General features: G+C 45.5%; 2 protein-coding genes across 6 annotated transcripts in view; one reads left to right on the top strand and one right to left on the bottom strand.

Moving 5' to 3' along the window:
• ZFYVE26 (zinc finger FYVE-type containing 26) overlaps positions 1–1,928 on the top strand; it is a 69,339-nt gene extending 67,411 nt beyond the window's left edge. For all 3 annotated transcript variants that reach the window (XM_067557766.1, XM_067557764.1, XM_067557765.1), the window contains one exon: positions 240–1,928. In XM_067557766.1, the coding sequence (XP_067413867.1) occupies positions 240–349 (110 nt within the window). In that variant the 3' untranslated portion in view covers positions 350–1,928. The remainder of the gene's footprint in view (positions 1–239) is intronic.
• Positions 1,929–2,625: 697 nt separating this feature from the next.
• LOC137159447 (retinol dehydrogenase 12-like) lies at positions 2,626–14,824 on the bottom strand. Of its 3 annotated transcripts, none has more exons than XM_067557770.1 (7): positions 14,705–14,824; positions 11,974–12,092; positions 10,848–11,003; positions 10,037–10,141; positions 8,593–8,802; positions 7,564–7,753; positions 2,626–3,985 (listed from the first exon to the last, which is right to left on the bottom strand). In XM_067557770.1, the coding sequence occupies exons 1-7, from the start codon at positions 14,782–14,784 to the stop codon at positions 3,883–3,885; spliced, it is 963 nt and encodes a 320-aa protein (XP_067413871.1). In that variant the 5' UTR covers positions 14,785–14,824; the 3' UTR covers positions 2,626–3,882. The 3 variants fall into 3 exon arrangements, with proteins under 3 accessions (XP_067413871.1, XP_067413873.1, XP_067413872.1); XM_067557772.1 differs by having other exon boundaries at positions 3,955–4,046; XM_067557771.1 differs by lacking the exon at positions 2,626–3,985 and adding an exon at positions 5,858–6,031.
• Positions 14,825–15,992: the final 1,168 nt, after the last annotated feature.

Consider the following 15,992-nt stretch of genomic DNA (forward strand, 5'->3'; position numbering starts at 1 on the left):
TCCAGGGACATTCTAAAAGCCAGTGACAGATTTACATTTGAAAAAAGTCTACTGCACTGACCCTTTGTAGTGCATTTCTTACAGCAGGACCTAGCCTATGCTACATCATATCCTCTGCATCACAAAGCACACCTCTCTAAATACTATGAGACTTCCCAGTGGGCCCTCACCTAAACGTGTTGTGTCAGAACTCAGTCTGGGAGGCTGCAGTGAACAATTGCTTTTCTTTATTGCTTCAGATCCGAGCCTATGTGATGTGCAACAAGCTACGTTCTGCCTACCTGGTCTCAGTGAGACAAGAGAATACCAGAGCTGTGCAGCTGGTGCAGCATGTGCGGCAGTTGGCTGAGAACAGCGGGGAAGACGTTGTGCAGGCCATCTGTGCCCAGTGGCTTTCAGTGCACCAGCCCAAACAAAAAAGCTGGTTCACGCAGAGCACTAGGAAATAACTACCAGGCACCAGCCTCCATAAAGGGAAGACTTCACATGGCAGAAAGAGCAGCTCAGCAATCTCTGGGAGAGTGAAGTGGCAAGCAGGAGCTGAAAGAGTGCCTGTAGTTAACGGGAAGGAATTTACTTCATTCAAGTGCCAATCCTGTGTTCTGATGACCAACAATCTCTACCTCAGGGTGTTTTTTGTGTGTTTTAAACCTGAACAAGCGGGACAAGGATTATGGCGAAATGTACTTCTCCTGTTTTCAAAGAGGCATTGAACTTTTTTTTTTTTTTTTTGGCCATTGGTTTGTTTTAACCCAGTAAACCTGTGTATAGTTGATGACCAAATCCCATCCCAGCTCAGCTCAGTGTAGCTTGAAACATAAATCTTTGATTTCTATTAGCCAGAGCCATTTTATAGGGAATCCATCATTACAAAGGTTGGAGAGAGTTTTGTTTCCATTTACATAGATTTGGGACTGAACTTTTGAGGTGACTTTTTAACAATGATCTATACTACTAACTTTTTACACTAGCACAGTGTGCACAAATTCTTTAGTTGGTTTGAAAGGCAATGGCTAGTTGTATAGGGCAGGTCTCTCTATGTTGAGATCACTGGCACGTGTTTGTCTGCTGCTGGAGCTCTTGGTGGATGGATGTAATTGGAAGGGAATGTGCTACAAAGGGGAGACAAAGGGAAAACCTTAAAATAGGATGAGCATGTTTGTGAGAATTGTTTTATCTCTTCCCTAGTTTAATCGACTACATGAATTAAATTGCTGTGATATAACTGTCATTGAATAGTCACAAGGATTCTTATGTCTTTTCTGTAGTGTAGTCAGCAGAAACCAACTGACCTATACATCCCCTTGCACTGTAGGGAAAGCACCTTCTTTTTATAAAAGGGTTGGTGTAGTGAAATAGACTGCTGAATCATGCAATGAGTATCCTTACCAAAGCAATCTTTCCCCTTCTGACAAAGTGAAATGTTGTGGACTGAATTCTTGTATACTTTACAAAACAAAAACCACACACACACCCTCTGTTCCTGGGGTGAACAAATGGCTCAGACTGTCTGAATTATACTGGGGCCAGGCAGGCAGCAGGCCTTCTTTAGCTCCAATAATGGTCCTTTATTAGTTGCTCCTGCTCAAAATTTCTTTCCTAGGTGCCTGGTAGTGACTGGAAACAGACCAAAAGCCACATTCTCCTGGTCTACTTCACTTAACAGCAGGTGCCGCTAGTGTAAAGTGACTCTGTTCCAGGGCATTTGGATTGGGCTACTGCTTCTTTACAGCTGTTAAGCAGAAAAGAGGAAAAAGTAACACGAAACAGGCAGCAGCAAAAGGAAAAAGCAGACATGAAGGGTGCTTAAAAAAAGTTCCCTAACTTTGGCAGCTCACAAAATGCTTGTATGGCGGTGGATGTTGGCTGCTAACATTTAGAGGCGGGCAACTCAATTTGCCTTTCAGCAGCTCCCAGGATATTACAGTCAGCTGGATCATTTGCAGCCAAATGAAATCAAGAGAGAGTGTTTCCTGAAGTGTAATAACTTTTTAATACTTCCATTGTACAAGGTAAGGTAAGCTAAGCAAGCAAACAGAGTCTTTGTGATAGAGCACAGACCTCCAATGAGATGAAAAGGACTGGGTTGATCTCATTTTAATGTTTCATGACCACTGTCCAACTGGCAAAAATACCTCTTCCCTGCTGGAGATGCTTAGCTCATGGGATGTGGGGTTAGAAATAGCTCAGAGCTAAGAAGCAGGGATGACTACACTTAGCTTTCAGAATCTCCCACCCTCAGATCTATTAGTAAGGCTAATATAAGCTGCTCTTATTGTCTGTCATATAGAACTAGCCTTCCAGTGTACACTAGGGGTTATGCTAATCTTTTTGGGAGTGACACTTTTTATAGACTGGATCAATACCAAATCTACTAATAAATATGGGTGAAGAGGTCTGTACTGCGTGCACTGCTGCAGTATCTAACATTCTGTATGCACCTGTGAGAGGAACTTGAATAGCATAGAAGGAAAGAATGGAGCCCAGCCATTTTTGTGCCTGTCTTTCTGCTTGACTTCTTTGCACTGTACTTTATGCACTTTATACTGTGTTTAGTGCAATTTTGGTAATCTTTAACTTAGAGTTCTAAGGATCTTTTTCTTACCAGCAGAACTAAAACTGGAATTTTGGCCCTGACCCTAAAAAGCTTGTCACTAGTACTGCAATTAGTGAGGGGCTTAAAAATCCTACACATAAAAATGGATTGAACACGAGTAGTTGAAAGAGGCATTTGTCTGTTAACAATTAGAATCTGTTTACGATGAACAATGAAGAATAAAGTATTATCAGCAAAGGTCACTTGCCCCTGTCCTCCTTTTGTGTATTGTTCTGTTCTTTATCTCTAGCAGTGGTGGGTGGCCTCTTCAGCTTTGTGTGTGTGTGTGAGACAAGTCTGTGGTTCCAGCTAAACACCTAGGAAGGAGCTACTGTAGAATTGTTTCCCAACAGGGGAGCTCTAAGCCAGGGAACCAGTGTAGAATTGTTCTGTACACTCTCTTCTTAACTGAGACTAGCTTTAAATATCTAAACTAGGTGGGAGATTTGTTCCACAACCTAATCAATTTCTCTAGCGGAAGTGTTTTCTGCTACTCAGCCTATATTGCATTTAATTTCACCCCTACATTGTACACATGAAGCTACTGCATGTAGCCCTGCCACCTCCTCAAGAACGACTATGTTTAAGAGCATGGCTCACTTAGTACACGTATCCTCTTTTATTCGGTTTACACAGTGCCTTGCCCAAACAGGCCCTCAAGCCTAGTTGGGGCCGGGAGGGCTACTGAAATACAAATAAATAATTTCTAGGGACAAAAGGGGCCTCAATCAGCTCTGACTTGGTGCTTTGAGGTGGGGGCTGCTGCAGCTTTAGGATCTGCGCCCAAGCAGTAGAGCTGAACCAAGTCACTCAATGGACCATACACACTGAAGGAAACCCTCATCAACTAGTCTGGTTGTTACTGCTGCACAAAGACCCTTCCCCCAAGCATAATGCAAAATTTCTAAATTGCTTTATAACAGAAACCTACCTAGCCTAAAGCCTCCGCTGTTAGTGGGGAATCAGGGGCAGAACGTAGGGTGACAGTGGCTTTGGAATGTTAATGGAAGGGTGGGAGGGGAAAGATGAGCCCCAAATCACTGCCCTTGTGTCTTGAGCCTCCAGCTAGGCAAAAGGGATGAGTGGGAATCTAGTCTCACTTTTCTTTTAAAATGTAAAATATCACAAATTCAAGAGCAGTTGTCTATAAATAACTGGTGGAGCAGTTGCAAGTGGCAGGCACTGGACTGCATTCACATTTGTGCATGTTCCTCTTCTCAAGCGAAGAGCTTATTTGGAACATCGAATCCAGGCCCATGTAGCTATAGCGCAAGGGTTTCCACCGTTCACTCCCACTGAATGCCCAGCAGCTCACAACTGATGTTCCAAAGCTTCTTTGCCAGCTCATCATTCCGGCCTTGAGGGGAAACACTGGCTGGCTGGCAGTCACTGCAGAAGGAGAAGAGATTTTCATCAGGTGCCTGGTCTGCATTAGCACAGCTAAAAGGTCCTGTAAAAACAAATGGCCAGGCCAGCTGCTGCTGGTTTCCAGCAGCTTAACTCCTTGAAGCAGGATTTAAAAATAAGAGCGTGGGAGGAGAACTAGTAGCACTGTGCAGTGTGGGGAGTGGAAGGGGAGAGGAGGCAGCTGGCAGACAGGCCACCATACTGTTGCAGCTGGGCCAGAAGCAGGCTTCAGGGTAGGGGGCATGGTGGTGGAAAGGAGAGCTGGTATAGGAGGGAACCCTAACCCTTGTAGTTCCAAGCTGTGCCTGCTTGTGTATAGTTTATGTAAAGGTTACAGCAATAGCCCAAATGCTGTAGTTCACTGAAGCCTTTTGGGACATGACTATAAAAATAACACGCTCTAAGGAAAGCTGAGAGCCTGACCTGTCATTTTGTATGTTTGTAAAGCATCTCGTACGTCGGTGGGCCATATAAATCAGCAGTGTGACTGCCTCACAGGCAGGTGATCATAAGAAAGGGGAGTGATGACATCCCCCCAGATAGAGACACAGATGGGGAATAAGCTGCAGCAATAGCAGAGCTTGGAGAAAAGATCTCCCCTGATAGCTGTCAACTGCAATAAACAAATTAAACAAAAGTCTTCAGCATGTTCATAGAATCAGAAGATTAGGGGTGGCAGGGACCTCAGGAGGTCATCTAGTCCAACCCCCTGCTCAAAGCAGGCCCAACCACAACAAAATATTCCCAGGCAGGGCTTTGTCAAGCAGCACCTTTAAAAAAAAAAAAAAAAAAACCTCTTAAGGATGGAGATTCCTCCACCTCTCTCAATAACCCATTCTAGTGAAAAAGTTTTTCCTACCTAGTCCCCCCCTGCACTTTGAGACCATTGCTTCTAGTTCTGTCATCAACTGCCATTCAGAACAGTCTAGCTCCATCCTCCCTGGAACCCCCTTTCAGGTAGTTAAAGGCTGATATCAAATCCCCCTCATTTTTCTCTGCTGAAGAGCCAGTGGCTTGAAGGCAGTTTGAGTCAGAGGGCCATAACTTAACGGTGGAGGTTACTTGTACCATAACTGCGTTCCCACTTAATGGCAGGAGTTCACTTATTACAATCATTCTATGTTTATAAAGAGATGGTACTGATTTCATTAAAAAAAGATAGTTCCATATTTTATACACGCCAACATCCTTCCAAAGACCAGCTTCTCCACTGACACCCAGAGAGAGTGTCAAAGACAGTCCTTTATTTTAAAAATTATCATCTCCTCTCCCACGCTACACACATGCCTTTGATGATTAGCTGCAGTCACCTTAAAGCTGTCCCCCTGCTCCACCCATCTACCCACCCTCAATCCCACCTCCCTTTTTTTCAGTCAGGACTGATATCAGATTTTGTAGATACTGTAAAGTAATAAATTGAAGGTGTAGTAAAGGAAGGAAAATTCAACTGTTCAGGATTTCCAAATATTCTAGAACCTGCTCAGGATGACTGACTGAGCAAGATGAGTTGTGCTTTGGAATTTAGGAAATGCTAATCAGCTGGATTGGCCCAGGGTGGGGTGAACTGAGGCATGCATGGCCCCAGCCTACATATGCTTGATTAAAGGAAAAATGCAGTAAGTTTTACTACTGCCTTAAGTGTCTGTAAAACAAAAATTCATTTAATCAGACTAAAAAACAAGACAATTACAAAGCAGTGTTTAAAAAAAATTTTTCAAGCTCTCCACTGACAAGGAGTGGATAGCAGTATATTATTTGGAGATTGCCCTTTTAGCAATGCTAACAGGAAAGGCAGCCTAGGGCTATGGATCAGGGCAGGCAGGTCAGAACTGCAGCCAGAGACAGACCAGCACGTGAGTTCCACAGCTCTTTTATGGCACAGAGACGTACCCACTAATTTAAACAAACAGGAGATGCACAAAACGTGCCTAAGAAGAGCTGTGGCAGTCTCCAGCTGTATCTCTTTCTCCGTCTGTTTCGCTAAAGGACATCAGCTTCTGCTACGTATGCTTTCTTCTTCATCTCTTCCTATTTATATAAAGGACATTTTAAAGAAGTATTAGTGATTACCACAATTTACATTCAATTAAGTGACAGGATTTGGACACTGTTCTATTCTAGAGACAGCCAATGTAAATCTGGGCACACACACTCAAGCTCCTCTTTTGCTAACCATGTCTCCATTGAGTTCATGCTTGCTTCTTTTACGAACCTGAAATCCACTTAAGAGTTCACATGTTCCAGCACACGGGAGAGAGGAGAGTCACAAAGGCTGTTTTTGTCTACTGGAACATGCAAGCACGTGAGAGAGGATTAGAGGACCTATTTCTGTAGCCAAGTCAGATTAAGATGGTACAAACTCTGTACTTGAAGATCAGACATAAAGGCGTATCGTGGAATAATCCTGTGATTCAGTCACAAGAGAGAAGATTGAGTTTCTAGTCTCTGATATGAAGGAGTGAGTTTTATCTCATGTAAGCTGCATTCATGCTAAAATCAAAGGGCAATTTCCATGTCAAATTTCCAAAATGTGAGGTGGTCACAGTGAAGTGATCAAGGCCCAGTTGGGAGCAGAAAGGCAGCACTGAATGTAGCTATTCAAGATTAACATGTGATCATCACTTGGTTAATCCATCCTGAGCTGTGTTTTTTGAAAGAGGTGAGAAAAGGGTTATTGCAGGTCACAAGATAGGTCAACTGAGATCAGTAGCGAAATGGAAATGGACTGAATGAAAGAAGAACCACAGAACCTATTTTGCAGAATAAACTGCATTGCATGCACAGACGTGCAGGGATCTCCCTTCCTGAAGCTTCCTGCGATAGGTGCAGCTCCTGGATGTGCCATGTTTTGGAGAATCCGGCCACTTATGGAGGTGTCTAACTTGAGGGAGAGTTTTGAAAATCTTGAGCTTCGCTTGCACAGCACCTACATTTGCTACTGCCTTATTAATACGTAATCATGTCTCTCACGCCTTCAGTCTCAGGACCTCCAAGCACTTTACAAACATCACCGAACCAAGTGTCCCAACCCCAGTGAGATGGAGGTTCTATCATCCTTTTACAGATGGGGGAAAACTGCAAAGAGGACCAAAGTCATCTCTAGCATGACTCGACCAAATTCAGTGAAGATACAGCAGGGCTGATTTGGGCCAGAGAAGTTAAGTGACTTCCCCAACTTCAGTGGCAGAGCAGGAATAGAACCCAGAATCTGTGACAGCCCATCTTGTGCTTTAAGCATAAGCCCATTCAAAGACTACAGGACTGGGTATAAACTAAAGCATTATACAGGTAAAGAATTCCTTGAAACTATGACTTGTCTTGGTGTCCCTTTCCATGAGCAACCCCTTTCTAATCTGATGTGTTCAGATTCTTGTAACTGACACAAGCTGTAAACATATTTCTAGCACTTTTCCCTTCAGATCTGTGTAAGATTCTGTACAGTCCCCTCTCAGCCATAGATTATAGCCTTACCTTGCTCACCCCTCTTATCCCCATACTCCTAGAGACATCGGGGTTGCATCCCTCTGCCCTACGACACCAGATCAAGGACCTTCACCCACCTGAAATACTGCCCCGTCACAGACTCCAGCTCCTCAGCCACTGCACAGTACACAGTGGTCTGAGCTCCTTCTCGGGGAGTCTTCAAGAAGAAAGAGAATGTCTTCCACATCAGGGTCATTAGAATCGAGTGCCGGACCAATTCAGAATAGACAGCACCAGGATGCAGTGAGTTTGCAGTGACTCCAGTGCCTGCAGCAAGAGGGACAAGGAGCATGTATCAAATTAGACCCTGCCTACATGCACTAGAGCCTCCTTAGAAGGAAGGCATTAGCAATCTTCCTGTTTTACCCAAGTATCTACAATGTTAAAGAAACAAAGGTCCAGATGCAGATATATTGGGGCAAATATATTACACTATATATTACCACTTACACATGCTTATTGGAAGGCCATACAACATCTCACCCCAATTACAAACACTGCACCATTTTGTTGGTTAGGTCTTTTACAAAGCAGCCTGGCAAAAACATTTGAGGCTTGCTGCACACTGCTTTGTAAAGCACAAACCCCTCCTGACTCTAGACAAGAGACCTTATCTCTGTTTTTCAGACTGAGTCTCAAGAGAGCTGAGCAAACCTCGGCTGTTCCACTGTGGACTTTGATTCCTAGGCGGAGCACAGCAGCATTCAAAACCTTTTCAGTAGCAGTCTATGATGCACAATTGCTGCTTTGTCAGTGCAGATGCAGCTCATTGGTTTGCAGATTTGCTTTTTGACAAGCGTTGAAAACAATTAAATGCATTCCTCTGAGTACAGCCGGCTCACTCCCTCACCCTACTCCTGAGGGTAGGGGTATAGCCACTGCTTTAGACTAACCTATCTGGATTGACTGAATCTGCTCCCACCCACCCTGAGCACCTGCCAGGGACCCAAGTAACACTGCTTCCTTACCCCCACTTTGAATGTCTTAATTTCTGTACAGGATCTAAGCACAGCCACTTTCCAGCACTTTCTTGAACCCCACCCACCAGAGCCCGGAGGACCTGAGTATGCCAGAGCTAGAATACAATCCACTTCTCTCTAACTCACCTTGCAGGCGTCTAGCCAGCTCCCGAGTGAAGAGTATATTGGCCAATTTACTGTGACAATATGCAAAGCCCCAATTGTAGCACTTCTCCCCCTGAAGGTCATGGAAGCGGATCCTGCCTCCGTAATGAGCCAGCGAGGACACATTCACTATGCGGGCTGGGGCCGACTGCTTCAGGCACCCCAGCAGCAGGAAGGTCAAGAGGAAGTGACCTAGGGAGAGACGGGATTTGTTTTACCTTGCCTTTTTGTTGTGCTTTCCATCCTAGGATTAAAAAGCACTTCCGACCAGGTACTGAGGCAGCTCACTATTATCCCCATTTCACAGATGGAAGAAGTGAGGCACAAAGAGGTCAGGGCCCAAAAGTGGCCTCTACTTTTGGGTCCTCAAACAGCTGGAACTGGTGAAAGGTGCAGGAGAGGGCAGTCCCATCTGTCTGTTATGTAACCCCAGAATAGGCACCCCCTGGGCACTGACAGGGCAAGCTTCCCCTGCACTGCTGCTGCTGTTTTTTCTTTATACCACTTTTCCTGGAGAGGGTCGTGGCAGCAGCATGGAGACTAAGGAGGACCAGACCTCCCTTTTCTCCATAACAGGTTCCAGCTCCTCTTGGGGAATTCCCATGCCAGTCAGGAGATATAATCCCTCCAGTGTGTCCTGGGTCAGCCTCGGGGCCTCCTCCCAGTGGGATATACCTAGCATAGTTCCAAAGGAAGCCTGCCAGGGGGCATCCTTATCAGGTGCCCAAACCATCTCAGCTGACTCCTCTCAACCTGGACAAGTAGCAGCTCTACTCCGAGGCTCTCCCGAATAGTTGAGTCCCTCACCCTATTTTGGAGAAACCACATTTCCGCTGCTTGTACCCGCGATCTTGTCCTTTCGGTCATCACCCAAAGTTCATTGGCATAGGTGAGGTTGGGGACATAGATTGACCTGTAAACCGAGAGCCTCATCTGAAAACTTAGCTCCCACTTCACCACCACGGATCGATACAGTGCCCGCATCAGTGTCACTGCCGCACTCATCCGCTGGTCAATCTCACACTCCCGCTTACCATCACTTGAACAAGACCTCTAGATACTTAAACTCTTCCACTGAGGGCAGCTGCTCCCCCTTCATCTGGAGAGAAAGAACAATGACCTCCGATTTGGAGGTGCTGATTTTCATCCCAGCCACTTCACACTCGTTCGAGTGAGCAGCGGAGATTACAGTCTGCACTGCTCCTCAAGAAATTTAGGACCCACCCAAAACAGCCTAGGTCTCGACTGAGGCTTAAAAGACTCTGATCTTCAATTATTTCCCCACATTATTAGGAGTTGCGGGGGAGAGAGGGGAGGAGGCGGCAGTGTCCTAGATGCAAAGTCTCAGCCTGGGATTTTTGCCACAAACATTTATAAAACAGTCACAGCCAGCTCTGCATGCCACATCTGACCCTCAGATCCTTACCAAGGTGATTGACTCCTAGATGCATCTCAAAGCCATCAGCCGTCTTGGAGTAAAGGCTCAGCATCACACCTGCATTGTTAATGAGGATATGTAGCTCCTTCTCCTCTGCAAGGAACAACGGCTGGGATGAAGAATTAAACAGGGATCCCTCAACAACTGCCCAGCACCAGCATGGCATAGATCAGCCAGAGAACTCGGGCAGATTGAGCTGCAGCTGTCCCTCCTTTCCAAAATATAAAAAGATACCTCCCCAACCTAGCCTCTGGTGATTTCTTATCATGGAACCAAACAGCATCTTTCCAAGCAGAGGCGTGTTTGCCTAAGTCCATCGGCACCAGCATGCCCTCCCTCCTGGGTTGATATTGCTGGCAGTGTTGTGGGGTGGAATTGACTCCAGCCCATGTTTCCAGGACAGACTATTACTACTTTGCTGCCCTGCTCCAGGGAGGCGTTTACCCAGGCCATCACAGAGAACAGCTCCAGTTAAAGTAAGTGGGACTCATACAGTGAGTAAGGAGGCATTTTCAGAATCACTTTAATAATAATACCTAGCACTTATATAGCACCTTTCTATTCAGCTCTCAAAGTGCTTTACCAAGGTGGTTAAGCCATGATTTGTCCAAAGTCACACAGCACGTCAACAGAACTTGGAATAGAACCCCACTGTTGCAACTCCCAGGCTCATGTCCTGTCTGCTAGACCACATTCACTCTTTAGAACTAAAGAGTGGAGAGCTGCCTCTTTGATCAGAGCTGATGTTAACCATATACCCTCATCTAACAGTAAGTGAGGCAGCATCTAGGGGCTGTACCTGCTAGGAAGTTCTCCACAAATGCTCGGATAGACTTGGTATCAGCCAGATCCAGTTTCTTCACAATTACTTCTTGGTTCCCTGTCGCGGCTCGGATCTCGCTGGCTGCTGCTTCCCCCTTCGCCATGTCTCTGCAGGCCATGATCACCCTGGCACCTGCAAAGGGGAAAGGATGACAGAAACATGGGAGGCAGCTTGGGGAGGCAGGACAGAAAGGCAGGTGGGCTACCCAAAGTTTTATAAATAAATCTGTGAGCAATAAGTGGGTAAATCAGGGGATTACTTGTCAGACAAACAGTCTTTCATCTGTGAGTTACTGGCTTAAATCCAGCCCAGCTAGGTAGCGACCAGTGGGGACTGCCTGCTCAAGACTGTTCTTTGGCTTGTGTGAAATACGTCTGAAGTGTCTCTGTCCAGCTCCTTGTGGGCCAGGTGTCCATTGCACAAAACCAGCACCACTTTTAATCCTGCCAGACTCCCACATTGGTAGTCTCACCACAGTGGCCCAGGTTTGAATGGGCCAATCCTGGACCTAGGGGACTTTGGGTAGGACTAGAGTGACTAGATGTCCCAATATTCAGGGCTTTGTCTTATATAAGCGCCTGTGTATTATGAAATACTCTCCCCTCCTGTATTCTAAGTTCTGCAAGTGTTTCCAGGAGTCTACCAAAGTGCAGTGCTGAAGCTATAAGCCTCACCTACAATAAAACTATTACTGAGTCAGGGTATCTGCTTCCAGCCAGGTTAAAAGTTGAAGTGCAGGCAGGACATATAACCATGTCATAGACACAACAAATCCTGCATCTTGGCAGGGGGTTAGACTAGATGACCCTGGAAGTCCCTTCTAACCCTATGATTCTATGTTAAAGCTCTGGGCTGTCCCAGAGGGGTTCTAACCTAGTTCCTAGGACATAGTTAGGTCCTATCTCCATTACAACTTTTAGCTGTGTTTTACTGGTCGGAGGATAACCATGTGTAACCAGGTCTCCCAGCTCCTTTATAGTTGCAGTACAGATGGAGGCTGTAAAGATAATCAGCTCCCAGCTCCAGAGCAGATAACAGACACCCAGTGAAGATGTAAATTACAGAGGGACTTTTGGAGATGGAGGAGGGACAGGTGACTTGCCTCTTTGTGCGAGATCTCTGGCTGTCTCCTTCCCAATGCCTGTGTTGGCCCCTGTGATCACCACCACCTTCCCATTCAGCTTAGCTGTCGACTTACACACCCCTCCTGCAACATACTTCCTAGAAGAGAGGACAAGAAGAGGACCTATTAGGGATTTTTAAGGACAGTTTTCTGGTTATCAGGCTCAGTCCTGGGGCTTTGATCCAACCACCTAGTTACTGGGTTCAGAACAATTGGAAAGACATGGCCACATTCACATAAACTGCCAGTTCCTGGTTCCTGTCATCTTATATTTCCCTCATGCTGCCAGCCACTGCCCACTCTTCTTAGAGGTCATTACAGCCACTGATACAGGTTCCTATTCATCTTCCAAACCTCTGCACCTTGAAGTGGCCAATATTCCGAGCTGTCTTCTCTGCTATGAACATGGTGGTGTGTAATGCACTGGCAAGTGGGTCTTAAGCCCTGGTCTCCAGTGGCTGCAACCCAAAGAGGACATAAACCCTGGTACTATTGCCACCTTGCTGAGAGCTTCCTTTATTTAGTTCAGGGGTTAGCATAGGCAGTGGGGATAATAGGCTTGGCCCAAACACCTGCGACAGGAAACTCCCACTCTGCCCAGTCTCCACCTCTGCTGTGCCCCAGGCCCTACTCCCACTCAGCCCCCTCCCCCACTGCTTATGCCTCTTGAGGGGAGCACAGGTGCGGGGAGCTCCCAGCCCCTACCTCCAACATGGACACCAGGACTTGGGAGGACACTGCTCTGCCTGCTCCAGCAGTGTCATGCACACCTTGGGAGGCACAGGCAGGGCCCCCAGGCACCTCCCCAGGGGCAGTGCACTGCGTGGCTTGGTTCTCATAGGCTGGCGGCAGGAGGCGGGGGGTCCCGCAAGCAGTCTGCATGCCCCCCAAAGCCCCACTGCCTTGTGCAGGCCCCAGGCCGCAGCCACGACACACGCCGCCCTCAGCCTCCACATGCTGCTGTAGGAGAAGTCCAGTGAAGCATGGGTGAGGAGGCAGAGCAGGGGCGGGGCCAGGGTCTGAGTACTGGTGCCCCCCCACCGCCCAGCCTCCTCCAGGCAGGAGTCTCGTGCTGCCCATGGGGGTTAGATCTGACATTATCCATGCCATGCTGTGTGCAGTAGACCTGGTGACCACAATGTCAGCATATATGCAGCTGGGGGTTTGTTATGAGCACACATAACAGGTCCAGAGCAGAGAGGCACTATACACAGCCCAGTCCAGAGGCAGCAGTAAAGCAGAGGCAGCAGGCAAGTCCTTTCTCCCATTCCCCAATAGCTCAGCAGGCACCTTCATTCCCAAATCCTACCTTAGATGCCCCAGCATGCTGCTGCCTGGGCCTGAGTGTTAGCCCGCCCACTGGTCTCCTTGCCCAGCCCACCCCTGCCTATGGTCCAGGTACCCACAAGTAGGCCGGTTCCCTGCCAGAAATCGTACTAAGCACCAACAAACACAGTAGGTAGCTTTCTGTATTTCTGCATTGGATATTGTAAATTCTTCATTGATATATGCAAACTGTCAAGCTGTTACACAAGTAGGATGAGAGTTACCCTATTGGCGGTTAACATCAGTTCTCTCACAGATCATCCAATGATCTTTTTTCTCACCTAGACTTTCTGAACTTACCTAATGCACCTACACTACAGGCATTTAAAAGAGCGTGAAATGACTAAAAAGCCTCCCATGACACTGTTAGTTTTAATTAATAACACATTGGGCCAGATGTCCATGGTGTAACTCCAACAAAGTCAATGCGGCCTTCTTTCCTCACATTTTTTATGGATTGACAATTATCCTTTTAATTCTTTGAAACTTTATATTTCCCAAAGTAAGCTGTCACCTTACACTGACTTTAAAGAGCTCAGAAATAAAGAAAAGGCAATTATAGAAGTTTACAAAGCATTTCAAGCAGCTATCTTGGGGTCAGGTTAAGTGCAAAATATGGTCATTTTATTGCCAAAAGTACAAGAGCTTATTTTAACTGAGCATTGGCTCAGAGAATCATCAAAATTAGAGCTAGAAATACCCACTAGGTCTCAATCCAGACCAAGCTCATGAATGAGTGTAACATTGATCCCTACTATTTTTTAGATACAGGGATCAAGGTTACTCTAACCAACATTTTAATCTGGTGAAGTCAAAAAAGAATCCACTGCCCCCACCCTATCCAAAAACAAGCAATCAATTAAAATTTACTGGAAAATAAAACAACTTTCTTCTCATATCTCTACCCTAAGCATTTATGGTCATACTACTTTTATGTAGCACTTTTATGCCTTTCAAGTGCTGTGCAGACCATCTTGGTAAGTTAGCTATTAGCTCTATTTTATAGATGGGGAAACTGAGGCACACAGCGGACTTGCCCAAAACTGCAAATCAAATCAACAGCAGAGATCCTGGCTGCCAGTCCCTACTTTAATTGCTTGTTAACTCTGCTTCATTTATAAGGAGTAGAGAGGTTTTAAGATTCACTGCATAACACAATAACTTAAACCAAGTTCTCAGTATGGTGAAACCTTTTCCTTTGAAATTTGATGTTCACGTTTATTACCTAGCATATTACCTGATCTTTCTCTAATCCAATAATGGATAAACTGATCTTCCTTCTCTACCAAGGATGCACTTACTGGATCCCCATTTAGCAGAAGTAAAAAGGTACACACTTCTTAAAAGGGTTTACACACTAGTTAATCAATCATCTAATACAGACCTGATGTAAGGAACTGCCATGAACAGGAGAAGAGGAACAGAGATGAATATTCCCAGCACGGTCCCCAAGCAGTTTAGCATGGCTGCTGTGCGTTGTGTGCTTTCTGTTCCAGCTAAACAAATAAAACAGCACAGAGCAGCACCGAGGACAACTGAAATACACCCGCTAGGAAGCACTGCATGCAGGGAATTGTAGTCAAATCCACCAGCTTTGTGCGCAGAACGGCAGGGCACAACGTGCTGGGAGTTGTAGTCCAACAAACCAGGCGAGTAACGGGTTGTACTGGTGAAAAAAAATAAAGCGGCATACCCAGTGATTTCTCTGCAGGAGGAAAGCCAGGGAAATAGATATACCTTCGCTCCAAAAATAAAACAAAACTGCAAGCAAATCAGTTCCTTAGATCTAAAGGATCAGTAACTTCCTAGCCACTGAGTTCATTTGTTCTCTACTCTATAGTTTTCTGAGGTTTGCTTTATAATTCACTAAATGACAACAGCACTTCTGGTCTGGTGGATAAGGTGCTTTTAAGTGTCAAGAGAACCTGGGTTCTATTCCAGATTCTGCTGTTATCTTACTGAGTGACCTCAGGCAAGTCATTTCACTTTCTCTCCGCTCCACATCTGTAAAACAGGGCTAACAGTACCCCTTTATAAAGTATTCTGTTGTCTGAGGATCAAAAGTGCTCACAGTGCAATATTTAAAGATTTAACTGGCTAGTGTGTATATGCACTCAAAATTGATAAATGTGTCATAGACTCTATATTGCTCACAGCTAAGAGAGAGTCCCCCTTTAGCTCTAGTGATGGAGGCTTGTGGATTTTTTGTAGCAGCAGGATTAGGGTTCAAGATCTATTACCAGATTGTTAATTTCAAATTTATTTGTAAATAGATTTAAAAAATAAATATAGCTGTATTTAATTTAAATTATTTGTTTTAAATCATCAGGTTTTATCCACCCTGCTGACAGAGCTATAGAGACTGCCAGCAGAGACATTAAATGTTAATGATCCTCAGTGGCCAGTGGCCCATAGAGGAATAGAGAATGGAAAAACCCCAAGGGAAGGAGAAGAAGAGACAAGGTGTTAGACACTGCTTTTAAAATGAGACACACTCCTTAGCAAGAGAGACCATCACAAGGAAGAGAAGACTGAGTAGGAATGCAGTGCAGGAGACCACTGGGACCCGTAAGAACACTGACCAAAACCCAGGAGTGATGACAGAACAGTAGGGAGGGGTTTGCATTCAGATATTCGTTATTTTTTCATAGATCTGTAAAGCTATTATGCTC

The sequence above is a fragment of the Emydura macquarii genome, unplaced genomic scaffold, assembly GCF_026122565.2.
Source record: "Emydura macquarii macquarii isolate MOO-44397 ecotype Brisbane River unplaced genomic scaffold, CSIRO-AGI_Emac_v2 contig_1876, whole genome shotgun sequence".
In the NCBI taxonomy this organism is placed as follows: domain Eukaryota; kingdom Metazoa; phylum Chordata; order Testudines; family Chelidae; genus Emydura; species Emydura macquarii.

What these genes read in the sequence shown, in the direction of transcription:
- LOC137159447 (XM_067557770.1), bottom strand. Translation starts at nt 14,784, where the DNA reads ATGCTAAACTGCTTGGGGACCGTGCTGGGAATATTCATCTCTGTTCCT. An exon ending in TGTGGAGAACTTCCTAGCAG is followed by an intron (nt 10,142 to 10,847) that starts GTACAGCCCCTA and finishes TGTTCCTTGCAG; the next exon opens with AGGAGAAGGAGCTACATATC. An exon ending in GTGACGGGGCAGTATTTCAG is followed by an intron (nt 3,986 to 7,563) that starts GTGGGTGAAGGT and finishes CTCCTTCTGCAG; the next exon opens with TGACTGCCAGCCAGCCAGTG.